This window comes from Ranitomeya imitator, chromosome 2 (genome assembly GCF_032444005.1).
Source record: "Ranitomeya imitator isolate aRanImi1 chromosome 2, aRanImi1.pri, whole genome shotgun sequence".
Classification (NCBI taxonomy): Eukaryota; Metazoa; Chordata; class Amphibia; order Anura; family Dendrobatidae; genus Ranitomeya; species Ranitomeya imitator.
The window spans coordinates 816,768,128-816,795,233 of record NC_091283.1 but is presented as its reverse complement, the minus strand read 5'-3'; the positions used below and the strand labels follow the sequence as shown (position 1 = coordinate 816,795,233).

The 27,106-nt window shown below is 43.7% G+C and overlaps 1 protein-coding gene across 2 annotated transcripts in view; it reads left to right on the top strand.

Moving 5' to 3' along the window:
• The window catches only part of GLRX3 (glutaredoxin 3), a 41,719-nt gene extending 15,294 nt beyond the window's left edge, over positions 1 to 26,425 (top strand). For both annotated transcript variants that reach the window (XM_069753903.1, XM_069753904.1), the window contains 8 exons: positions 2,463 to 2,664; positions 13,113 to 13,285; positions 13,385 to 13,446; positions 16,233 to 16,290; positions 16,379 to 16,431; positions 18,296 to 18,335; positions 23,828 to 23,920; positions 25,198 to 26,425. In XM_069753903.1, the coding sequence (XP_069610004.1) occupies positions 2,463 to 2,664; positions 13,113 to 13,285; positions 13,385 to 13,446; positions 16,233 to 16,290; positions 16,379 to 16,431; positions 18,296 to 18,335; positions 23,828 to 23,920; positions 25,198 to 25,248 (732 nt within the window). In that variant the 3' untranslated portion in view covers positions 25,249 to 26,425. The remainder of the gene's footprint in view (positions 1 to 2,462; positions 2,665 to 13,112; positions 13,286 to 13,384; positions 13,447 to 16,232; positions 16,291 to 16,378; positions 16,432 to 18,295; positions 18,336 to 23,827; positions 23,921 to 25,197) is intronic.
• The last annotated feature ends 681 nt before the right edge of the window (positions 26,426 to 27,106 follow it).

Genomic DNA, 27,106 nt, shown 5'->3' with positions numbered 1-27,106 from the left:
CAGGATAAGTGTGAACCAAGCCTAAAAATAAACCCGTATGCGAATAATTGAAATTACATTTTTTCTGTTGTTGTGCGTCTTCAGCTACAGTGACGCACTGTGAGCAGATTGTGCCGTTATAATGCCATCTGCGCCCTACTGCAAAGTAACCAACCAAAACGAGAGGGAGCAGATGGGATTGTGACTGTATCATCTGACTACACAGGGTTCGTTTGTAGTCTGTTACCGTAGAAACATACAGACATTGTAGCTACTGTCATTCATTTTAAACATGTAGTAGAAAAAAAATGCTTGTGAAGGTGAAACGTTCCTGATGTCTCGCCAAGACTTCTGTACAGTCTTTGCCCATAGTTTAGTAGCAAAATAAATTCTAAGAACAACCTTGCACATTCCATCAATATAAAAAATAAAAAAAATTACCAGTCCCTAAACTCTTGCCCCCCAAAATGTAAAGAGGTGCAAACTTGTGAGCCGAGTCCACACAGAGCCAATGCTTTCAGCATGTCAGCCACATGTGAACAGACACAATTTGCTCTTTTTGTAACTACTGTATATAATGATAATTTTCCATGGAATTGTTAAGAACAAAAAATGTATCTGTGCCGAGCGTTGGAGTTTCTGTAAGTTCTCTCACGAAGATCATGGTGTTTTGTGGGTCTACATCCCCCTCTATTGGCCAGGATGGTCAATAACACTTTTTTTTTTTTTTCCTGCATCTTTTTGAACACTGAGAATCTTTTCATTTCCTTGCATTCGGTGAACTTTTTTTTAACTCTTCAATGGCCAAACGCGATGCCTTTACGTAGTTTGCTTTGTTGTTACACAGGGTAATATAGGTCTAAAAAAAAGCAAACCGTTTTACTCACCCTCCCCTGGTCCAGCATCGAGTCTTTGCCGCTGGTCCCCGTTATTGTCTGCAGCGCTGATTGGCTGCACAGCTGTCATACCAGTTATTTGCAGCAGTGTTATGACATCTGCGCTGCAATACAATAACAGACACCAGGAGCAGCAGTGAACACTTGGCGCTGGACCTGGGGAGGGTGATTAAAGAGAGTTGTCTTTTTTTTTGTTTTATTAAACAGAAACCAAAATACACAGTCAATGGGGTATTCCATTCCCATTAAATATTGGCGCTGATCTTGAGAATGAAGAGGCGGCAGCACCTCCACTTTATTGCTTTTCTGTTGCCCAGCGGTGGTCTTAAGCCCACCGCTGCAGAACGGCTCCATTCAAGTGAATGGTACTCTCAGTCGGGTGGCCAGGAGCACAAATGTGTCCAATTACTAAAGTAGTGACATCCCTACACCATGTTCCTTGGGATCAGTTAGGGCCCTAGAATTAAGACACAATTTAGTAAGCTGGAAACATCCCTTTAAAGGAGCCGTCACAGGAAAATATATGGTAAGTGCCCCCCAGGCCCAGTACTATGCCAATCTCAGTGGGGTAGATTCATTAGTACTGGCCTAAAAGAGGCAGCAGAAACTACCCCCAATATATCACATTGGTGCCTACATCTTGCCGGGCACATTGGACACATTTATTGGTGGTTCTTGGCTGCAGCGATCATTCATGGTTGCATTTCTGCTTTTTTTTTTTTTTTTTCTTTTAAATTTGCACCAAATTCTTTTTTTAAATTTGTGCCTTTAAATCTTTTTTTATTTATTTATTTTTCTTGTTCACCAATGTGGCCATAGTTTTTATTTTCCAGATTTGTGCGCCACAAGTCGTCACGTGCAACACTTTTTTTGTGCAGATGTACTCAAGTCTCCGTCCCTTCTCCCCCCTCGCCTCGTTGGAGCTATTATACGTGCGCCTGAAATTTTTTCTCAAATAATGACATTTCAGCAGAAGATGGAAAAAAAAAAAAAAAGGGATCATTTTGAGCAAATAATCATGAACCGCATTCTCCATTTTGAAGAACTTGATGCAGCAAACGACATCGGATACAACAAAATGTGGGGAAAAAAAGTGACTTGAAAAGTACCACAAAGGATGAATGGTGTCAAAATAATGGCACCCGGCATTAACCCATTCCTGAAATTTTAGCTCAATTTAAATCTTTCATTTGCTGCGCCTCCCCAATGAAAAAAAAAATGCCATAAATATAAGCAACCCCCCCAAATTCGGCGGACTGCATGTACGTCAGATTTTGGCAAAATTGGAGCCAGAATTCTTGGATATTGGTGAGTAAAACGTCCCCCAATCTGTCACCTTTCCCGAATCCTCTACAGATGTTATTATGAAGGTCGGGCTTTGATGCGTTGACTACATTTGAGATGTTTCTCGTTCGTTTTCTGGATTTTGTGGTGACGCTCGTATCACTTATTACACCAGGGTAGCAATTTTGCAGCTGTTTAATTGACAAGTTAGAATGAAGGCTGTAGCCCCCGAGACTTGCGTTCCCCTCTTGTAGTATCTGCCTTTGATGCTCAGGCTTCTTATCCTTCTTTTTTCTGTCCTAGAATTCTCAGAAGATTGACAGGTTAGACGGGGCCCATGCACCCGAGTTGACCAAACGGGTCCAGCGCCACGCATCAAACGCTTCTCCCCCAGCTACCTCCAACAGCGCTCCGAAGGAAGACATCAATGTGCGGCTGAAGAAGCTGATCAACGTGGCCCCTTGTATGCTGTTCATGAAAGGGTCCCCTCAGGAGCCCAGATGTGGTACGTCCATGGATGGAGCAGGAGAAAGGCTTGTGATGTAGTCATCAAGTCCCCTCTGCTCTACGCTGACTTGTAACTGTTTTATGTGAGTCTGACAACGTTGTGACCTTTTCCGATGTCCGCAAAATATTGTTGGGGGTCAGATTGATTACATACGGCATTAAAGGTTACAGTTACCCCCCTATCCATTGAGTTGGGGTTATCGAACGGATTGCTGAGGGTCCCAGCCGCAGGGTCATCGCGTGATCTCTAGATCAGGAATTTAAATCCCCCAAGAACGGGGCTTGAATGTAGCAGAGTTGTGCGTGTACGCTCGACCTCCTCTCCATTCATTGTCTGTGAGGGTGCCTGAGCACTGTGCCCGGCTTTCTCCGGCAGTCCTATTGACAATGAATGAAGAGAAGGTCGAGCGTGGTGCTTCCACTCTATTCAAGACCGAGCGCAGCACCCCAATCTCTGGATGGCTGTCGGACCCCAGCAATAAGCACGTTATCCCCCCTTGTGTATGGCATTTATTTTAATAACCCTCTAATATCTGATTTGTTGGGTTTCCATAATGAATGTCATGATAGATATTTTTTATTATCATGTAATTAAGAATATCACTATTTACTGACAGCAATCGGCTCTTAATAAGGTAAGAAATACAAAGTATTTTAGAAAGTAGCTCAAAGAGAATCTGCAGGCTGCCCTAGACCGAGGATTGCCCCGCAGGCTGCCCTAGGCCGAGGACTGCCCCGCAGGCTGCCCTAGGCCGAGGATTGCCCCGCAGGCTGCCCTAGGCCGAGGATTGCCCCGCAGGCTGCCCTAGGCCGAGGATTGCCCCGCAGGCTGCCCTAGGCCGAGGATTGCCCCGCAGGCTGCCCTAGGCCGAGGATTGCCCCGCAGGCTGCCCTAGGCCGAGGATTGCCCCGCAGGCTGCCCTAGGCCGAGGATTGCCCCGCAGGCTGCCCTAGGCCGAGGATTGCCCCGCAGGCTGCCCTAGGCCGAGGATTATCTGCCTCAGGAGCGGTATGTAGGTCAACACATGGCAGATCTTTCTGCAGTGAATTCGCTGCAATACTTGTATGTTGGACTCTATTCACACTTGAGTGTTTCACATGTAGTCCATCTCTGATTTTCATGAATAGAAAACTTGCGCATTATAGTCTACAAGCTGTTTTTTTTTTCTTTGCTAATGTATTGTCTGCAAAAAGGAAAACTGAGACGTCCAATTTGCAGATCGTCCCACCCAATCAAGTGACTGGGTTTGTTAAAAAGTGGCTAGCACCTGGATGTCATCTGCGTGTTGCCCAAGTACTTGCCATATTTTAGCGTTTAATGGGTCGTACTTTCAACTCTGCAAAAACTCTTACTGTTTCACTTATTCATTCTCGTCTGGACTATTGTAACTCTCTACTAATCGGCCTCCCTCTTACCAAACTCTCCCCGCTCCAATCTGTCCTGAATACTGCTGCCAGGATCATATTCCTCACCAACCGTTACACCGATGCCTCTACCTTGTGCCAGTCATTACACTGGCTACCCATCCACTCAAGAATCCAGTACAAAACTACTACCCTCATCCACAAAGCACTCCATGGCTCAGCACCACCCTACATCTCCTCTCTGGTCTCAGTCTACCACCCTACCCGTGCCCTCCGCTCCGCTAATGACCTCAGGTTAGCATCCTCAATAATCAGAACCTCCCACTCCCGTCTCCAAGACTTTACACGTGCTGCGCCGATTCTTTGGAATGCACTACCTAGGTTAATGCGATTAATCCCCAATCCCCACAGTTTTAAGCGTGCCCTAAAAACTCATTTGTTCAGACTGGCCTACCGCCTCAATGCATTAATGTAAGGATCCCTGTGTGGCCTACTTAAAAAAAAAAAAAAAAAAAAAAAAAAAAATTGTTCTCATTCACTTTATGCAGTTAATAGCCCTCTGTGTCTGTACTGCTACATACTTAGGCAGTTAACTGGTTCATGCAGCTTTACATGAACACCCGAGCCTTACACTATGGCCGGTCCGAATAACTAAAGCAATTGTTACCATCCACCTCTCGTGTCTCCCCTTTTCCTCATAGTCTGTAAGCTTGCGAGCAGGGACCTCACTCCTCCTGGTATCTGTTTTGAACTGTATTCCTGTTATGCTGTAATGTCTATTGTCTGTGCAAGTCCCCTCTATAATTTGTAAAGCGCTGCGGAATATGTTGGCGCTATATAAATAAAAATTATTATTATTATTAATATATAAAGCCGAGCAGCATCGGAGTAATGTAAGGTCTCAGCTGTCTATCCCTTTAAAGTCTATGGTCAATAGTAACTTCTGAGGAGTTGACAGAGAGATTGGATTTTTGGTGGTCTTTCTCGCGTTGCTGATGGTTGACCATGGCAATTAGGGGTTTAACAAAGACAAGCCACTCTGAGTCCTACAGTGGGATTAAAAAAAAAAAAAGCAAAAGAAATAATAAAGGCAGTCAGACAAAGGACAGTAACGTTGATTAAAAATCCGCAGAAAAAGAACAATTTTTTTAAATTTCTATATAAAAAAAAAATATTCAAAGTACAGTAACTCAAGAATTGTTAAAACTAGTTTGAAGCTATAAAATGTTAACTTATTTTAATTGAATAACCCATTTATTACCTTTTCAAGGTGATGGGGGTTGGCCGCTTGTTCCCCCTCTGATGGCAGAAGAGGGCACTGTTACACCCGTTAGAACGGAGCAGTAGTGCACACGCTCAACCGCCGCGCCATTCATTCCCGCTGCAGCCCCCCGTAAAGTATGTGTGGAGTGATTGCCCCGGTCTGCCAGCAGTCGGATCCCCACTGACCAATGCAATTTCACTTGTCCTTTGGATAGGTGATTTTGGCTGAACCACATAGCGCTCTGCTTCTTACTCACTTATATTAAAAAAAAAAAAAAAAAAAAAAAAAAAAGGCAAACAGATAAATATAATATAAGCATTTATAACAAATACAAAAAGAAACAAATAATAAAAAAAAAAAAGAATTGAAAGTGCAATTTTGAGTCCCCCCCCCCCCCCCCTTAAAAAAAAAAAAAAAATGTATTTCTGGTAAATTGAAAACCAAATATATGTATTGCTTTTATTTATTTTTTATTTAAGAAAAAAGTAGAGAAATAAAAAATTGAAATCTATCTATCTATCTATCTATCTATCTATCTATCTATCTATCTATCTATCTATCTATGTGTATATACGGTATATAGACACATGTACACATATAAATGTAATTTATTTCTTAGGGGTTAATGGAAATAAAATTGCACTCAACTTTGTTTTTTTAAGTTATTATATATACACACCCAAGAATAAATTGAGGAATTAAAGAAATTAAAAAAACAATATAGCTTTTGTAATGCATAATTAAAAATATGAAAAGAAAAGAAATTGCTTGGTCTTGATGGCCCCAAAGAGACCACTCCTTCGGGGGTTAAAGTTATTTTTGTAGTGTTTTTTTTTTTTTCTCCCCAGAATAAGACTACATATTAATGAGTGAATAATATAATCTGCAAAAATCGCTATATCATCTTTTCCAAGTGTAAACATAAGACCCAAGGAAAGGATTAATTTAACAAATGCGTCTTCCTCTTTCTTAGCGCTCGGCAGTTCTGTCCCGTAGCACAACATTTACACTGTGCCGCATTAACCCTTCAAATTGTAATCCAGCCCATCAATCTTGCCAGTGTTCACGCCCGTCGCCCTGAGCTCCCACAAAGCTTTGTGCTGGGGCCCGGTACAGTAAAAATGATTGAATGTGCTGGAAACAGAATAACCAAAAGCAATCAGCCTTCAGCTATTTACTAATGAACTCCCCGATGGACGGCACATTTCGGGATCTGTGTTTTACTCCGGGCTGTACATGAACTTAACACTTGAGTGGCAGCAGAGCGTAAATAACGGCGCTCACATCACACACCTCCACCGCATGCAGATCGTGGCCGCACCGCAGCAGTGCTGGAAGGGAAAGCCATGGTTCAGCTGAGGGTTTGGGAGGTCACACCAAGGGGATTCACATTCGGGGGCCGGGCAGGCGGAGGGGACGCCATAATGATATGTTACACGAGGAAACGACAGAGGAGGATACTCATCGGGCCATCACCAGTGTTAGTGGTGACCGATACACACAAGAAAGGTTTACCAGCGATCGTTCCACCTGCAGAGAAAGCTATATAGCTTCACTATGAAATAATTAACCAAACTATTGGACACCTCTGTCTGGGAAGGAAGGTGGCAGTCGGCCTCAGACCGGACTCACACATCCGTGTGTCACGGACCAGCCCAGGGTCTCCTGTGTAAATTTGATAGCCTCATATATGGCTAATGAGGTTGTTGAGGACTGAGTTTGGACCACGATTTTGTGACTGACCATGGGTCTTCTGACCCAAACTTGATATTCTGTTTGGACGGGTTCAGGAGACGAGCAATTTAGTCCATAAATCATAATCCATACTCTTTAATGTGATAAATGGACGTCTGAATTCGGCCTTAAGGCTCTGTGTACACTGTGCGTTTTTGATGCGTTTTGCTGCGTTTCTTCTGCACGGAATTGGGCCAAAAACGCTATGGAATCCTTATGCAAGCTAATTCCATGACAATCCTGAAGTGTTGTGCACATGATCAGTAAAATTCCTTAAGTATTCGCATTTTTTTCTGCAGCATGTCAATTCTTTGTGCGTTTCTGCAATGTTTTTCATCCATTGACTTCAGTTGAGTCCGTCATATCCGCACGAAAACGCAAGTATAAAAATGTTTGCAGATTTACTTAGTTTTTGTTTGCGTTTTTGGTTCTTATTGGCGGTAATGCTACCATTGGTTAGAGCTCTGTTGGGTAATGCTGTCAGATGTCAGCGTGACCCCACAGCTGTGACTGTGACCCGCAGCCGTGACCTGTGGCAAAAAGCTTACTGCAGGTTAGCAGGCGTGGGCTGATGAGACTACTCCCATCGGGCTACGTCTGCTGTCACTGATAACAGTGACAGCAAGTGCTGCTGATGGGAGACTTAGGCCATGTTCACACTTTGCGGTTTTTACCGCGGAACCGCAGCGATTTTGCCACTGCGGGTCCGCTGCAGTTTCCATTGCGTTTACAGTAACATGTAAACCCTATGGAAACCTCAAACCGCTGTGCACATGCTGCGGGAAAAACCACGCGGGAACGCAGTGGTTTATAATCCGCAGCATGTCACTTCTTTGTGCAGAATCACGGCGGTTCTGCACACATAGGAATGCATTGATCCGCTTACTTCCCGCATGGGGCTGTGCACACCATGCGGGAAGTAATGCGGATAATGTGCAGATGGCACCCAGGGTGGAGGAGAGGAGACTCTCCTCCAGGCCCTGGGAACCATATTTGTGTAAGAAAAAAAAAAAAGAATTAAAATAAAAAATGATACAATCACCTCCCAGCGCTGCACGCGGCCGTCCGGTCTCAGGTTGCTATGCGAGCAGGGCCTGCGGTGACGTCACGGTCACATGACCGTGACGTCACGAAGGTCCTTCTCGCATAGCATCTTTGGAACCGGACGGCCTCGTGCAGTGCCGAGGAGATCGGGACGTCAGAGGGTGAGTATATCATTATTTTTTATTATTTTTAACATTACTATTGATGCTGCATATGCAGCATCAATAGTAAAACAAGTGCAGGATTAAACCCACAGCAGAACCCGCAAGACAAAACGTGATAAATCTGCAGGGATAACCGCAGCGGGTTTGCCCTGCAGATTTATCAAATCCGCTGCGGGAAAACCCGCAGCCCCCTTCCTACGTGTGCACATAGCCTTAGGAACTTCAGTCGGTGCCTGTGCTCACAGTTTAAAAAAAAAAAAGATACTGTAATTACATACATATAAAATAAAAAAACATTATACTCGCCTAACACCAAATCCCCGATGCCCTCGTCTCATAAAAAAATGTAAAATAATAAACCAACATATACTCACCTGTCTGCCGTAGTCCACGCAATCCTGAGTGTCCCATGGAGATCTCACCTGTAGAAGAGTCACATTGTGAGATGGGACTGCACTACGTGGCCACCAGCGATACACTGACAGGAGGTAATTGCTCCCGCAGTGTATCACTGAGCTGCCAGGAGAGAGCTCACCTGAGTTCATAGTCATCCATGTAGTATAATGTACAGCCCATAGTTAACAATATTAGTATAATGTACAGTGCATAGTCATCCATGTAGTGTAATGCACAGCACATAGTCATTCATAAAGTATAATGCACAGCCCATAGTCATCCATGTAGTGTAATGCACAGCCCATAGTCATCCATAAAGTATAATGCACAGCCCATAGTCATCCATGTAGTGTAATGCACAGCCCATAGTCATCCATAAAGTATAATGCACAACCCATAGTCATCCATGTAGTGTAATGCACAGCCCATAGTTATCCATGTAGTGTAATGCACAGCCCATAGTCATCCATGTAGTGTAATGCACAGCCCATAGTCATCCATGTAGTGTAATGCACAGCCCATAGTCATCCATGTAGTGTAATGCACAGCCCATAGTCATCCATGTAGTGTAATGCACAGCCCACAGTCATCCATGTAGTGTAATGCACAGCCCATAGTCATCCATAAAGTATAATGCACAGCCCATAGTCATCCATGTAGTGTAATGCACAGCCCACAGTCATCTATGTAGTGTAATGCACAGCCCATAGTCATCCATGTAGTGTAATGCACAGCCCATAGTCATCCATGTAGTGTAATGCACATCTCACAGTCATATATGTAGTGTAATGCACAGCCCACAGTCATCCATGTAGTGTAATGCACAGCCCATAGTCATCCATGTAGTGTAATGCACAGCCCATAGTCATCCATGTAGTATAATGCACAGCCCACAGTCATCCATGTAGTGTAATGCACAGCCCACAGTCATCCATGTAGTGTAATGCACAGCCCATAGTCATCCATGTAGTGTAATGCACAGCCCATAGTCATCCATGTAGTGTAATGCACAGCCCATAGTCATCCATGTAGTGTAATGCACAGCCCACAGTCATCCATGTAGTGTAATGCACAGCCCATAGTCATCCATGTAGTGTAATGCACAGCGCACAGTCATCTATGTAGTGTAATGCACAGCCCATAGTCATCCATGTAGTGTAATGCACAGCCCACAGTCATCCATGTAGTGTAATGCACAGCCCATAGTCATCCATGTAGTGTAATGTACAGCCCATAGTCATCCATGTAGTGTAATGTACAGCTCAGTCATCCATGTAGTATAATGCACAGCCCATAGTCATCCATAAAGTATAATGCACAGCCCACAGTCATCCATGTAGTATAATGCACAGCCCATAGTCATCCATGTAGTGTAATGCACAGCCCACAGTCATCTATGTAGTGTAATGCACAGCCCATAGTCATCCATGTAGTGTAATGTACAGCCCGCAGTCATCCATGTAGTGTAATGCACAGCCCATAGTTATCAATATTAGTATAATGCACAGTGCATAGTCCTTCATACAGTATAATGCACCCCTATAGTCCTCCATTCAGGATAATGCACAGCCCATAGTCATCCATGTAGTATAATGCACAGCCCATAGTCATCCATGTAGTGTAATGCACAGCCCATAGTCATCCATGTAGTGTAATACACAGCCCATAGTCATCCATGTAGTGTAATGCACAGCCCATAGTCATCCATGTAGTGTAATACACAGCCCATAGTCATCCATGTAGTGTAATGCACAGCCCACAGTCATCTATGTAGTGTAATGCACAGCTCATAGTCATCCATGTAGTGTAATACACAGCCCATAGTCATCCATGTAGTGTAATGCACAGCCCACAGTCATCCATGTAGTGTAATGCACAGCCCATAGTCATCCATGTAGTGTAATACACAGCCCATAGTCATCCATGTAGTGTAATACACAGCCCATAGTCATCCATGTAGTGTAATGCACAGCCCACAGTCATCTATGTAGTGTAATGCACAGCTCATAGTCATCCATGTAGTGTAATACACAGCCCATAGTCATCCATGTAGTGTAATGCACAGCCTACAGTCATCTATGTAGTGTAATGCACAGCCCATAGTCATCCATGTAGTGTAATGCACAGCCCATAGTTATCCATATTAGTATACTGCACAGTGCATAGTCCTTCATACAGTATAATACACAGCCCATAGTCATCCATGTAGTGTAATGCACAGCCCACAGTCATCTATGTAGTGTAATGCACAGCCCATAGTCATCCATGTAGTGTAATGCACAGCCCATAGTTATCCATATTAGTATACTGCACAGTGCATAGTCCTTCATACAGTATAATGCACAGCCCATAGTCATCCATGTAGTGTAATGCACAGCCCACAGTCATCTATGTAGTGTAATGCACAGCCCATAGTCATCCATGTAGTGTAATGCACAGCCCACAGTCATCCATGTAGTGTAATGCACAGCCCATAGTCATCCATGTAGTGTAATGTACAGCCCATAGTCATCCATGTAGTGTAATGTACAGCTCAGTCATCCATGTAGTATAATGCACAGCCCATAGTCATCCATAAAGTATAATGCACAGCCCACAGTCATCCATGTAGTATAATGCACAGCCCATAGTCATCCATGTAGTGTAATGCACAGCCCACAGTCATCTATGTAGTGTAATGCACAGCCCATAGTCATCCATGTAGTGTAATGTACAGCCCGCAGTCATCCATGTAGTGTTATGCACAGCCCATAGTTATCAATATTAGTATAATGCACAGTGCATAGTCCTTCATACAGTATAATGCACCCCTATAGTCCTCCATTCAGGATAATGCACAGCCCATAGTCATCCATGTAGTATAATGCACAGCCCATAGTCATCCATGTAGTGTAATGCACAGCCCATAGTCATCCATGTAGTGTAATGCACAGCCCATAGTCATCCATGTAGTGTAATACACAGCCCATAGTCATCCATGTAGTGTAATGCACAGCCCATAGTCATCCATGTAGTGTAATACACAGCCCACAGTCATCTATCTAGTGTAATGCACAGCTCATAGTCATCCATGTAGTGTAATACACAGCCCATAGTCATCCATGTAGTGTAATGCACAGCCCACAGTCATCTATGTAGTGTAATGCACAGCCCATAGTCATCCATGTAGTGTAATACACAGCCCATAGTCATCCATGTAGTGTAATGCACAGCCCATAGTTATCCATATTAGTATACTGCACAGTGCATAGTCCTTCATACAGTATAATACACAGCCCATAGTCATCCATGTAGTGTAATGCACAGCCCACAGTCATCTATGTAGTGTAATGCACAGCCCATAGTCATCCATGTAGTGTAATGCACAGCCCATAGTTATCCATATTAGTATACTGCACAGTGCATAGTCCTTCATACAGTATAATGCACAGCCCATAGTCATCCATGTAGTGTAATGCACAGCCCACAGTCATCTATGTAGTGTAATGCACAGCCCATAGTCATCCATGTAGTGTAATGCACAGCCCATAGTTATCCATATTAGTATACTGCACAGTGCATAGTCCTTCATACAGTATAATGCACAGCCCACAGTCATCTATGTAGTGTAATGCACAGCCCATAGTCATCCATGTAGTGTAATACACAGTCCATAGTCATCCATATTCGTATACTGCACAGTGCATAGTCCTTCATACAGTATAATGCACCCCTATAGTCCTCCATTCAGTATAATGCACAGCCCATAGATGGGTTTCTGCGCGGCAGTACACGTAGCTGAGTGTGCGTCCAAAGACGCACATCCAGCTGAAGTATTTACTGGCATCGGCGGGCCCCTCACCTGCCAGGCTGCGGTTGTTACACCCCTGCTGATGGCGAGTGGGCCCCCTGTTTGTCCAGGGCTCGGGTGTATCGGGTGGTGATGTCTGCCCTGCCAACAATGACAGACTAGTACAGAGAGTGAATGGACCTGGCCCACTTGGCCTTGCAGCCTAACAGGGTAGAATATAATTGGAAAATCAATTTACCAAATAAGTCACAAAAAAACAAAGTTCAAATGTGGTGAATTAACCCCTTGAGGTTTTACATTTTCATCACACCTTGCCTCGGGGTGTATGTAGGCTCTCTCCCCACTTTAGCCTCCCTTTCTTAAAGGGCCACAGCTTTTATTAATAAATTAGGAGATTTTTTTTTTTTTCTTTCTTTCGTATTTTAGAATGGTTTTCAGTTTTGGTTTCCTTTCACCTTACTACATTTAGATAATTTTTCTTTAAAGAGATCAGCCACTTTCTCTGGTTAGTGCAGCTTTCCTCCCACATGGACCTTTGCTTCTGTCCAGGCAGGGAGGAGGTTCGAAGGTCTTCAGTCTGACGGCCATTGACTACTCACTTGCCCGCTAGACCATGGTTCTGTGAAATAATTCGCTCATGTATAAATTTTGCCGCTACCACTTTTGAGACCAGTTTTTCTTTCTTGCAGGGTTCAGCAGGCAAATTCTGGATATTCTGAGCAAGCATAAAATCCAATTCAGCAGCTTCGATATACTTTCTGATGAAGAAGTACGGCAAGGACTGAAAACCTTCTCCAACTGGCCCACGTATCCGCAATTGTACATCAATGGGGAGCTAATAGGCGGACTGGACATCGTGAAGGTGAGCGGCGGCACGAGCACCAGGTGGCGTCACGAGCACCAGGTGGCGTCACACTGCGAGAAAACACCCGTCATATCTAACTGCTGGTCTCATCCTCAGGAGATGGAGGCATCGGGAGAGCTGCAGACCATGTGTCCCAAGGCCCAGAGCCTGGAAGACAGGTAGGAGGCTGCTCATCTATAGCCTAGAGGTGTGATCATAGTGCTGTCATTGACTTAAGAAAAACAACCAAAAAAACATCAAAACTTCCTGTGTACCCCATAGTAAAAACACATAAAGCACAAGTTCTCACACAGCAATTCCACTCCATCAGTCTGGACTACCTTGCCTCTCTTTATTACCAACCAGCCGCACTTCTCCAGTCCAAAGGACAGCCCAATGTCTTCACTGTAGATCCTTGTCAGGTGGATCAGTGAATTGATGTCTCGTTCGTTTTTCACATACAGCTTGACGTCATCCATGTAGAGGAGGTGGCTGACGGAGCTTTCACTCTTGGACTTGTATCTATAGCCAGACTGTAATTATCTGACTGAAGGGGTTCAAGCCTATGCAGAACAACAATGGGGACAGATCATCACCTTGGTATATGCCACATTCGATGGTCACTTCTGCTAGTTGTCTCGAGTTCACTTCCAATGTTATTCTTCATAGCATTATATATATATATATATATATATATATATATATATATATATATATATATATATATATATATATATATATATATATATATATATACACACACACAATACAGAGCAAACGTCACACCTCCAGATTTTTGTGTATTTTCATGACTATGAAAATTGTACATTCACACTGAAGGCATCAAAACTATGAATTAACACATGTGGAATTATATACTTAACAAAAAAGTGTGAAGCAACTGAAATTATATCTTATATTCTAGGTTCTTCAAGGTAGCCACCTTTTGCTTTGCTGACTGCTTTGCACACTCTTGCCATTCTCTTGATGAGCTTCAAGAGGTAGTCACTGGGAATGGTTTTCACTTCACAGGTGTGCCCTGTCAGGTTTAATAAGTGGGATTTCTTGCCTTTTGCAGTGGCAAAAACAATTAAGCGCTACAAAGAAACTGGCTCACATGAGGACCGCCCCAGGAAAGGAAGACCAAGAGTCACCTCTGCTTCTGAGGATAAGTTTATCCGAGTCACCAGCCTCAGAAATCGCAGGTTAACAGCAGCTCAGATTAGAGACCAGGTCAATGCCACACATAGTTCTAGCAGCAGACACATCTCTACAACAACTGTTAAGAGAAGACTTTGTGCAGCAGGCCTTCATGGTAACATAGCTGCTGGGAAACCACTGCTAAGGACAGGCAACAAGCAGAAGAGACTTGTTTGGGCTAAAGAACACGAGGAATGGACATTAGACCAGTGGACATCTGTGCTTTTGTCTGATGAGTCCAAATTTGAGATCTTTGGTTCCAACCACCGTGTCTTTGTGCGACGCAGAAAAGGTGAACGGATGGACTCTACATGCCTGGTTCCCACCGTGAAGCATGGAGGAGGAGGTGTGATGGTGTGGGGGGTGCTTTGCTGGTGACACTATTGGGGATTTATTCAAAATTGAAGGCATACTGAACCAGCATGGCTACCACAGCATCTTGCAGCGGCATGCTATTCCATCCGGTTTGCGTTTAGTTGGACCATCATTTATTTTTCAACAGAACAATGACCCCAAACACACCTCCAGGCTGTGTAAGGGCTATTTGACCAAGAAGGAGAGTGATGGGGTGCTACGCCAGATGACCTGGCCTCCACAGTCACCAGACCTGAACCCAATCGAGATGGTTTGGGGTGAGCTGGACCGCAGAGTGAAGGAAAAAGGGCCAACAAGTGCTAAGCATCTCTGGGAACTCCTTCAAGGTTGTTGGAAGACCATTCCCGGTGACTACCTCTTGAAGCTCATCATGAGAATGCCAAGAGTGTGCAAAGCAGTCATCAAAGCAAAAGGTGGCTACTTTGAAGAACCTAGAATATAAGACACAATTTCAATTGTTTCACACTTTTTTGTTAAGTATATAATTCCACATGTGTTAATTCATAGTTTTGATGCCTTCAGTGTGAATGTACAATTTTCATAGTCATGAAAATACAGAAAAACCTTTAAATGAGAAGGTGTCCACCAAACTTTTGCCGTGTACTGTGTGTATGTATGTATGTATGTGTGTGTATATATATCTATATATCTATATATATATATATATATATATATAGATATATATATATATATAGATATATATACACATATATATAGATATATATACACACATATATTTACATATTTATTAATTTATTTGTTTAAACATAATAAAAATTACAAAGGTTTGGTACTTCCGTAATCCTACTGACCTGGACACTTGCGTTGCCAGGTCATTCGTGCCATAAAAAGAATGCTGTACAAAATCGAAACTCCCGAAAAAACAAAACAGAAGAAACAAACAAAACAAATTGCAGAATTTCATTTCTTGTCAATCTCACTCCACTTATATATATCAAAAATTTTTTTGTCATTACCAGCTGCAGCTCATCCTTTCCCCCTGGCCCCCTCCAAACCACCCCCCAAAAAACAACTCCACATATAGTTCTGTCTACATACAAAAAGAGTTGTGTTTCTTAAAAGAAGGGAAAGAAAAATTTAAAATTCATCCATCTGGGAAGGGTTATAAATCAGTTCCCTGGATGAGGATGGGCTCAAGTAACCAAAACCCAGCAGGGAGTATAGGTTAATTTTTCATTTTATATCATTTCTTGGTTGTGAGCAATTTCCTTAAAATAGAATTAAAGTTTTTTTTGTTGTTGTTTTTGATCTGTGTGTGGAAAACACAGATACAATAGTTACACGGCAGAGGACCGCGGCGCCCTGACTATAGACACTGCTACTTTCGAGGAGTGATGGGGATAAATAATTGTTTTTACTTGTTTTTCAGACTCAAGGGTCTTATTAATAAAGCCCCAGTCATCCTATTCATGAAGGGGAGCAAACAGGTACGATATGGATGTTACATACATGGAAATGTTTTTATTTTCCTTTTAAGAAATTCTATTAAAATTGTAACCTTTCCTTATTTTCTAGATGGCTAAATGTGGCTTTAGCAGACAGATTCTGGAGATCCTGAACAACTCTGGGTAGGTCGTATACACTGCGCTCGCTCCTGGTGATCTTTGGGTTATGAGGGATAATTCTGGGCTTTGTTTGACAGTGGTAAATATTTTGCTTATTGAAGAAATGTAATTTTTCTTCTTAGCTGCCCGGATGCTGTCTGCGCTATTTTTTTAAACTAAGTTCGGAATTCCGCTGTCAATTTCTTGCGGAGACATTTACAGCGTTCCGGCGGAGGGGGCGTCATTCTATGCACCGATTGATATCTCCGTGACATGATCATTGGGGGTCGATGGATTGCCTTAATGGCCGGGGGTCTGCTGAAAACCCCTGTGCCTGTCCTGATGATACTCCTGTGAAAGCCGGCTTGTAGCTGACATTCACAGGAGACCTTCACTCTACGTAGAAATACCATAATATTGCGGTGTACAGTACAAACAATCGGATGATCACAGGTTCAAGTTCCTTAAGAAGACCTCTATATATAATAGAAAGTGAAAAAAAGTTAAAAAATGAAAAAAAAAAAAAATGTTGAAATTACCCCCATTAAAAAAATAAAAATAAACAACCCAAAAACCTAAACACATATTTGGTATCGCTATTTTCGTAAAAGTCCAAAATTTAAATTTAACTCAATTGGTTAACGGCAAAATCAGAGAAAAATCTGAACAGAATTATGGTACGTTTCTTTTGAGGCAAAAAAAAATGGTCAGAGGCGATCAAAAAATTGTATCTTCGCAAAATGGTATGAATAAAAATGTCAGCTCAGGGTGCAAAAAATAAACCCTCATACAGCTCCATCGACCAAATATTGAAAATGTTACGGGTTTCAAAAAATGGCGACACACGAGTGAATTTTTTTTTTTTTTTATTTTTTCCAAATTTTGTTCACTACTTTAAATAAAAACAACTATACATATTTGGTATCTCCGTAATAATCTAACTGACCCGGAGAATCATATTGCCAGCTCAGTTTTACCATAAAGTGAACATGGTAAATAAAAAAAAAAACAAACAAAACAATTGTGGAGTTGCACTTGGAATTTCTTTCCCTCTTTCTAGTACATCACATAATAAAAGGGATGCTGTCATTCAAATGTCCCGCAAAGAACAAGCTCTCATTCGCCGACGGAAAAATAAAAATAAAATGTTACGACACTTGGAAGAGGAGGAGAAAACCGCAAAAACAAAAAGTAGCCATATCAGGAATGGGTTAATCAACTGGTCTATTTTTTTTCCCAGTAATATTTTTGTGTAAACCCCATGTGGGTCCAGCACTGAATTTCCGTGCCTGTGTCTGTTATTGTCTGCAGCGTTGATGTCGTGTAGACAGTGCTGCAGCCAATCGATGAGCTCAGCTGCTTTGCTTGAGTACATAGCTTTAGCAGCTCAGAGCCGCTGAGATCAATGATTGGCTGCACCACTGTCATCAACGCTGCAGACAATAACAAGACATCGGGATCCGAGACTCAAGCCGCATCTGGAGAGGATGAGTAAAGCACTGTCACGTTGCCCAGATTATGGTGCACCAACCAGGACAAATCAAATGCTGCGCCGGGGACGCTGGAAGGTATGGGATTCGCATGACCGCCAGGTAGCACTGAGCTGGACGCTTACATGGGTCCTGCGAATAGATCTCCTCATCTCCAGTCAGCATCCTTTGATCAAGCACCTATGGTATTTAATGTTTGCAGCAATATTAGAGTTCACGTATCCATTAGTCGCAGTGACCACATAGCGTATTGCGCACCTGTACATTATTACTAAAGACGTGCCGGCCATGTTTTAATTTTTTGTGGGAAACAGTAGACCTTCCTGTACCGCCTGGCAATGTTTGATTTCTTAATTGATAAATTACTCACTTTTCCCCTCTTCTCCCTTTTTTTCCAGTGTGGATTATGAAACATTTGATATACTGGAGGATGAAGAGGTGAGAATACATAAACCATTTATTTATAATATTAATTACTTAACCAGTGGAGCTAGCATTCAAGGGGTCCCTGCTGCAAATAGTAGAACAATGCCACCAAATCTGTCCCAATGTCTAAAATGAATAGACCGATTCCAATATATCTGTCAAATATTTGCGCTACGGGGTACCCAGTATAAGTCCAACCCTTTTTCAGGAGGTTGAAGTAAATGGATTTTAGTAAAATTTAGAATAAACATACCTGCTGCACGAGGGCGGCCTTTCAGCTTACCCGCTCAAGTACCGCATCATGGGCTTTACACCACTGGAAGATCTTCTGGTCAAGAACCATAGCTATCAGCAATTGAACCGTTAACACGACATCACAGGTATTTCTATTAAGAGCTTAAGAGGTATAACGCATGTATACAGATTTGTCAATTAGGCCTGCAAGCGGTGACTTTTTTTTATTTAAAGCTCTTGCTTTTATTCTAAATTTTACTAAAATCCATTTACTTCATCCTCCTGATAATTGATTGGACTTATACTGGGTACCCTGTAGCACAAATATTTGACAGATACATTTATTTACCGTATATACTCGAGTATAAGCCGACCCCCCTAATTTTGCCACAAAAAACTGTGAAAACGTAATGACTCGAGTATAAGCCTAGGGTGGAAAATGCAGCAGCTACCGGTAAATGTCAGAAGTAAAAATAGATACCAATAAAAGTAAAAATTGAGACATCAGTAGGTTAAGTGTTTTTGAATATCCATATTGAATCAGGAGCCCCATATAATGCTCCATACAGTTCATGATGGCCCCATATAATGCTCCATACAAAATATAATGCCCCATACAGTGTATGATGGGCTCCAAAAGATGCTTCATATTAAAATATGCCCCATATAATGCTGCACAAATGTTGATTATGACCCCATAAGATGCTCCATACAGACACTTGCCCCATACAATGCTGCACAAATGTTGATTATGGCCCCATAAGATGCTCCATACAGATATTTGCCCCATATAATGCTGCACATGGCCCCATAAGATGCTCCATACAGATATTTGCCCATATAATGCTGCACATGGCCACATAACATGCTCCATACAGATATTTGCCCATATAATGCTGCACATGGCCCCATAAGATGCTCCATACAGATAATTTCCCCATATAACGCTGCACATGGCCCCATAAGATGCTCCATACAGATATTTGCCCATATAATGCTGCACATGGCCCCATAAGATGCTCCATACAGATATTTGCCCCATATAATGCTGCACATTGCCCCATAAGATGCTCCATACAGATAATTTCCCCATATAATGCTGCACATGGCCCCATAAGATGCTCCATATAGATATTTGCCCCATATAATGCTGCACGTGGCCCCATAAGATGCTCCATACAGATATTTGCCCATATAATGCTGCACATGGCCACATAAGATGCTCCATACAGATATTTGCCCATATAATGCTGCACATGGCCACATAACATGCTCCATACAGATATTTGCCCATATAATGCTGCACATGGCCACATAAGATGCTCCATATAGATATTTGGCCCATATAATGCTGCACATGGCCACATAAGATGCTCCATATAGATATTTGGCCCATATAATGCTGCACGTGGCCCCATAAGATGCTCCATACAGATATTTGCCCATATAATGCTGCACATGGCCACATAAGATGCTCCATACAGATATTTGCCCCATATAATGCTGCACATGGCCCCATAAGATGCTCCATACAGATATTTGCCCATATAATGCTGCACATGGCCACATAACATGCTCCATACAGATATTTGCCCATATAATGCTGCACATGGCCACATAAGATGCTCCATACAGATATTTGCCCCACATAATGCTGCACATGGCCCCATAAGATGCTCCATACAGATATTTGCCCCATATGCTGTTGCTGCGGAAAAAAAAACAAAAAATCACATACTCACCTCTCAGGCCACCGACACTTGCTATACTCACCTTTCCCGTTCCACCTTCGGTGCCGCTGTGTCTTTTCCGTCATGTGCACTGACTGTTCAGGCAGAGGGCGGCGCCCACACTAATCGCGTCATCGCGACATCTGACCTGAGCGTCAGTGCAGAGGACGCAGAAGACGCAGAGGACGCAGAAGACACAGCGGCGCCGACGTTGGAACGGGAAGCAGGTGAATATCGCGCACTGCGTTATACTCACCTGCTCCTGGCGCCGTGCAGTCCCTGGTTCTCCGGCGCCGGCAGCTTCTTCCTGTAGTGAGCAGTCACACGGTACCGCTAATTACAGTAATGAATATGGGGCTCCACCCCTATGGGAGTGAAGTCAATATTCATTACTGTAATGAGCGGAACCATGTGACCGCTCACTACAGGAAGAAGCTGTCAGCGCCCGGAGTACCAGGGACCACGCCAGGAGCAGGTGAGTATTATTACACAGCTGCCGCTCCTCCTTCCCTGTCGACCCCTGGGTATAACTCGAGTATAAGCCGAGAGTGGCAATTTCAGCCTTTAAAAAATGGGCTGAAATTCTCGGCTTATATTCGAGTATATATGGTACATTGTCTATATAGCCACAGTCAAGAATGTTGATGGTTTAAACAGTTTTATGAAGCCTTTGTAAGTACGTGTTATTACCGTGTATACTCGTGTATAAGCCAATATTTTCAACACATTTTTTGTGTGCTGAAAACGCCCCAACCTCGGCTTATACACGAGTCATGGTCCAGAAAGCCGGCAGGGGAAGGGAAAGGTGGAGCATCGACAGGAGCCGGCGGCTGTGACATCATACTCGCCCTCCTCACGCCGTCGCTGAATGTCCCTGCATCTCCGTTGTCCTGGTGCAGCAGCTCTTCCTGTGCTGAGGGTCACGTGGTATCGCTCATTAAGGTAATGAATATGCACGCTTCTCTACTCCCATAGGCACATGTTCATTACCTTATTGAGCGGTACCACGTGACCGCTCAGCACAGGAATAGCTGCCGTCTCGGGACAACAGAGATGCAGGGACGTGCAGTGACCGCGCGAGGAGGGTGAGTATGATGGGGGAGGATGGGACGGGGGAGCCGAGCCATGCATGCAATATGGGACGGGGGGATCCGAGCCATGCATACAAGGATGGGACGGGGGACCAGAGTCATGCATACAAGGATGGGACGGGGAGCCGATCCATGCATAGAAGGATGGGACGGGGGACCAGAGTCATGCATACAAGGATGGGACGGGGATCCAAGCCATGCATACAAGGATGGGACGGGGGAGCCGAGCCATACATACAAGGATGGGACGGGGGAGCCGAGCCATGCACATAAGGATTGGACGGGAGAGCCGAGCATACAAGGATGGGACGGAGAGCCGAGCCATGCATACAAGGATGGGACGGGGGAGCCGAGCCATGCACATAAGGATTGGACGGGAGAGCCGAGCATACAAGGATGGGATGGGGAGCCGAGCCATGCATACAAGGATTGAAAGATAGGAGACAAAAAAAGCGCAAATAGGGTCTTATCCCCAGGATTGTTTCTGATCAATTGTGAGAGAACTGCTCACCTGGTGGTACACAGTACAAGCGTGTAGTTTGTCAGCTGCTGCAGATCCACAGGTCGGCGCTGCAACCTCTCAGAACCGTTATAATAGATGAAATGTGGATTACATCCGCGCTGCTGCGACAAATAATAGATCCAGATATACTTGTAAGATGTTCGGGTGGTTTATTCAACACGTTTCGAAGCTCATGGCTTCTTCTTCAGGAAGTTTCCACACAAAGATATCTTTGTGTGGAAACTTCCTGAAGAAGCCATGAGCTTCGAAACGCGTTGAATAAACCACCCGAACATCTTACAAGTATATCTGGATCTATTATTTGTCGCAGCAGCGCGGATGTAATCCACATTTCATCTATTATAACGATGCATACAAGGATGGGACGGGGGAGCCGAGCCATGCATACAAGGATGGGACGGGGGGTGGGGGAGCCATGCATACAACAAGGGGAACGGGGGAGCCATGCATACAACCGCGGGAGCCACACAGAGCAGGACAGGGATGAGGGGACAATAAATATCTGGCTTATTCTCGAGTCAATAAGCTTACCCATTTTTTCGTGGCAAAATTAGGTGCCTTAGCTTATACTCGAGTATATACGGTACTTACCGTGAGTTACATCCTGTATCATACTCCAGAGCTGCACTCACTATTCTGCTGGTGCAGTCACTGTGTAAATATAATTACTGATCCTTAGTTACATCTTGTACATACATTACTTATCCTGTACTGATCCTTAGTTACATCCTGTATTATACTCCAGAGCTGCACTCACTATTCTGCTGGTGCAGTCACTGTGTACATACATTACATTACTGATCCTGAGTTACATCCTGTATTATACTCTAGAGCTGCACTCACTATTCTGCTGGTGCAGTCACTGTGTACATACATTACATTACTGATCCTGAGTTACATCCTGTATTATACTCCAGAGCTGCACTCACTATTCTGCTGGTGCAGTCACTGTGTACATACATTACATTACTGATCCTGAATTACATCCTGTATTATACTCCAGAGCTGCACTCACTATTCTGCTGGTGCAGTCACTGTGTACATACATTACATTACTGATCCTGAGTTACATCCTGTATTATGCTCCAGAGCTGCACTCACTATTCTGCTGGTAGTTATTGTGTTTATATATTACATTAATTATGAACATCTTGTACCACAATATTTTCTTTTATACAAACTGCAGCTGGGGAACAGGGATTTTTCAAAACCAGAAACCACTCTGGTATGTCGTGTTGTAGTCGGTCTCAAATAACAGTACTCAGAATTATGATCGTCGCTCTGGAGCATAATACAAGCCATAAATAGAGCTCAGTACAAAATAATCTAGTGTAATGCATATGCAAAATTACTCAACTTCTTCTGAAGACGTATTTGTATTATTTTGTTGTGTATATAATATACGGGAATCACTATGTGCTAATTCCATGGTCGTCAGCACATCTGGAGCAGAGGAGACTAATTGATCTCTTGTTAAACTGATGAGGTGCGAGTTATCCTTTATCGGTAACTAAACCTCCCATGACTCTAACAAAATACAAAAATAAAACATTCTCAGTCCCCTCTGATAAAACTCTGCAGTCCCTTTATCCCCCCTACTAGTTATCATGTGGGCGTCACTATTCCTCTTGTCAGAGGAGCCTGTAACTACACAGTGTGAGTTATCCAATCTTAGCCAAAATTATAGAGAAGAAAACACTCTCTTGACAGAAGGGAATGGTGCAGTGATAGCTGTAGGTGCTGGACCTGTAGCTGGACCTGTAGCTGGACCTGTAGCTGGACCTGTAGCTGGACCTGTAGCTGGACCTGTAGCTGGACCTGTAGCTGGACCTGTAGCTGGACCTGTAGCTGGACCTGTAGCTGGGCCTGTGCTGGACCTGTCTTGTCTGGTTTTTATGTATTTATTATATTTCTCTCTCGTTTTAGGTTCGGCAAGGATTAAAAACCTTCTCTAATTGGCCCACGTACCCACAGCTGTATGTCAAAGGAGAGCTGATCGGAGGCTTGGACATTATCAAGGTAGCGTATGTCTCTATTAATTGAGTATGAAAGGGTTAAAACAGCGTTTCCTGAAGGTGGCCGTGAACTGTCCGCACTTGAATAAACTGTGCCGATTCTTGTGCAGTGCGGACCCTACAATCAGGCGAACGGTGTAATTGCTGGAAGTCCGACCAATTGTATATTAGAAGCCCCCCCAAAACACTTTTCAACGGTTTATGCATACATGTACAATGGACGTGTTCACAAAACTGAGACTGTTGCTCCTGAGATCACTGCAAGCTCTGAGCTCAGCAGTAGTGAGGAGCGAATGTGCTCGGGTAAGGTGTTATCTCAGCATGCTCACGTGTTATCCCAGCGTCTTTGGCGTGCTCGAGAATATGTTCAAGTCCCCACGGCTGCATGTCTCGCTGCTGTACAACAGCTGCAATACATGCAGGGATTTCTAATAAACCCATAGTCCAAAATATTAGTTACAGTCACTTCGACATGAATAAATACATATCCTGGCATGAAATCCCATGTCAGGAAAGAAGTGAAGAAAAAAGAAATTATTTTCAATAAAAAAGTATATTTTATTACATAAATATGTACATCTGTATACAAAACAATAGAAATAAATGATGAAAAAGAACAGGGGTGGAAAAAACACCAGACTACACACGGGATCAGTAGCACCTAAGAGTTGGCAGACTCCTAAAATGTAATGAGAGTAGGAAGCCCAGAATATAAAGCTATGTAGCAATATGGGCTGTAACAAGCATATTGGCGGCACAGCCACAGCACAAAATATAGATTATATAATTATAAATATAAGGATTATAAAGGTAAGAAAATGCACATATCCTAGGGAATGAACTGCCACTAGGAACAGAATAGCAGGACAAGGAGGATATTAGTAATGCGACCTTATATGCGACCTTATATGTGTATCTATAGCAGGAGAAATAATGTAATGGCTGCCAAGGAAAGCAATACCTACATAATGGTGCAGAGCAAAAAAGGACAAAAGAAACCAGGGACTACACCGGAGTTGTTAGTACACCTGGTATGTGCGAACACTAACTGGTGCCTAAGAAAATCTGCTTAGTTAATGAAAAGGCATAGCCAGACAAAGATGATGGATGTTACCTGTGATATAGATGTAAGTAAGAAGGGAGGGCTGTGCCTGCTAGGAGGTGCCGGTGCCGTGATCCCGAGCCCGACGAGCGCCGTTTCGCACAAGCTGATAAGATTATGGCGCTTTCCTTCCATTACTTTGATCTCTCATCATATGATTCTGTGTTTCCCTTATGCAGGAATTGAAAGAAAGTGGAGAATTGGTTTCCACGCTGAAGGGTGAACATTAATGGATGGGGAGGCCGTAGACAAGAAGCGCCGATTAGTTAATGTATCGCTCTGACTCAGAGTCCTAGACCTCGTCCCCTGGATCTCAGCCACCATCACTGAGTCCTTGACCTCGTTCCCTGGATCTCAGCCGCCATCAATGTGTCCTAGACCTCGTCCCCTGGATCTCAGCCACCATCACTTAGTCCTAGACCTCGTCCCCTCGATCTCGGCCACCATCACTGAGTCCTAGATCTTGTCCCCTGGATCTCAGCCACCATCACTGAGTCCTAGACCTTGTCCCTTGGATCTCCGCCACCATCACCGAGTCCTAGACCTTGTCCCCTGGATCTCGGCCACTATCACTGAGTCCTAGACCTCGTCCCCTGGATCTGAGCCACTATCACTGAGTCCTTCACCTGATCCCCTGGATCTCAGCCACCATCACTTAGTCCTAGACCTCGTCCCCTGGATCTCGGCCACCATCACCGAGTCCTTGACCTAATCCCCTGGATCTGAGCCACCATCACAGAGTCCTTGACCTTGTCCCCTGGATCTCAGCCACCATCACTTAGTCCTAGACCTCGTCCCCTGGATCTCAGCCACCATCACTGAGTCCTAGATCTCGTCCCCTGGATCTCAGCCACCATCACTGAGTCCTAGACCTCGTCCCTTGGATCTCCGGCACCATCACCGAGTCCTTGACCTAATCCCCTGGATCTGAGCCACCATCACAGAGTCCTTGACCTTGTCCCCTGGATCTCAGCCACCATCACTTAGTCCTAGACCTCGTCCCCTGGATCTCAGCCACCATCACTGAGTCCTAGATCTCGTCCCCTGGATCTCAGCCACCATCACTGAGTCCTAGACCACGTCCCTTGGATCTCCGGCACCATCACCGAGTCCTTGAACTCGTCCCCTGGATCTCGGCTACTATCACCTGAGTCCTTGACCTGATCCCCTGGATTTCGGCTACTATCACTGAGTTTTTGACCTCGTCCCCTGGATTTCGGCCACCATTGCTGAGTCCTTCACCTCGTCTCCCGGATCTCAGCCACCGTCATTACGTAATGATTCCTTCCAATGGTCTGGCGAGAGCTAATAGGGAAATGGGGACCGCAGCGTTCCTGCACGTTCATGTGAACCTTGTGAAAACATAAACAAAAAATGTTTTAATTTAATAAACATTGATTCATTCAAGTCTCTTTATCTTATGTTGGATTTTGTAATAATGTTTTTATAGAGCGAATCCCACAGGGGAAATGTAATGTAGTGATCATTAATGGTTTTGCCATATTTCATGAGCTTGCTGGTAACCATTTGTTGACGAGCAAGTAAATCTGCAGGACTCTGGTCAGTATTCTGTTCCCACTGGACGGAATCTACTAAATTATCTAAGTAATTTTCAGCATCCGTGGCTCCTCGTTTGTTTAGGTGGTCTATCGTGACATTGTATGTGTCATGTGCAAGGCCGGCCAATCGAGAGAAGCCCTGGAAGCTGAAAGATAAAAGGTGGCTGGATCGGGTCCTGCGAATCTATTTTTTTGGACTAAATCAGGAGGTTCACAATTTAGTTTTAGATTTTCAAGAACAATGTGAAATCAAGCGTCCGTTCATGTGCTGCACATTTTCAGTTTTTTTTTTTTTCTTTTCTGCACTTAACCCCTTAATGACTGCCGATACGCCTTTTAACGGTGGTAGTTACGGATACTTACGGAAAAAGTGTATAGCGCCCCCCGAGTTGGATTTTCTCCGGGGTCTCGGCTGCCGAGACCCCAGAGAACATGATTCAGGTCGGGTTGCAATCGCTGGTAATTAACAGTTTATTGGCGATCGCAAAAAATTTGCCATTTAATTTCTCTGATGTGATCACACATCAGA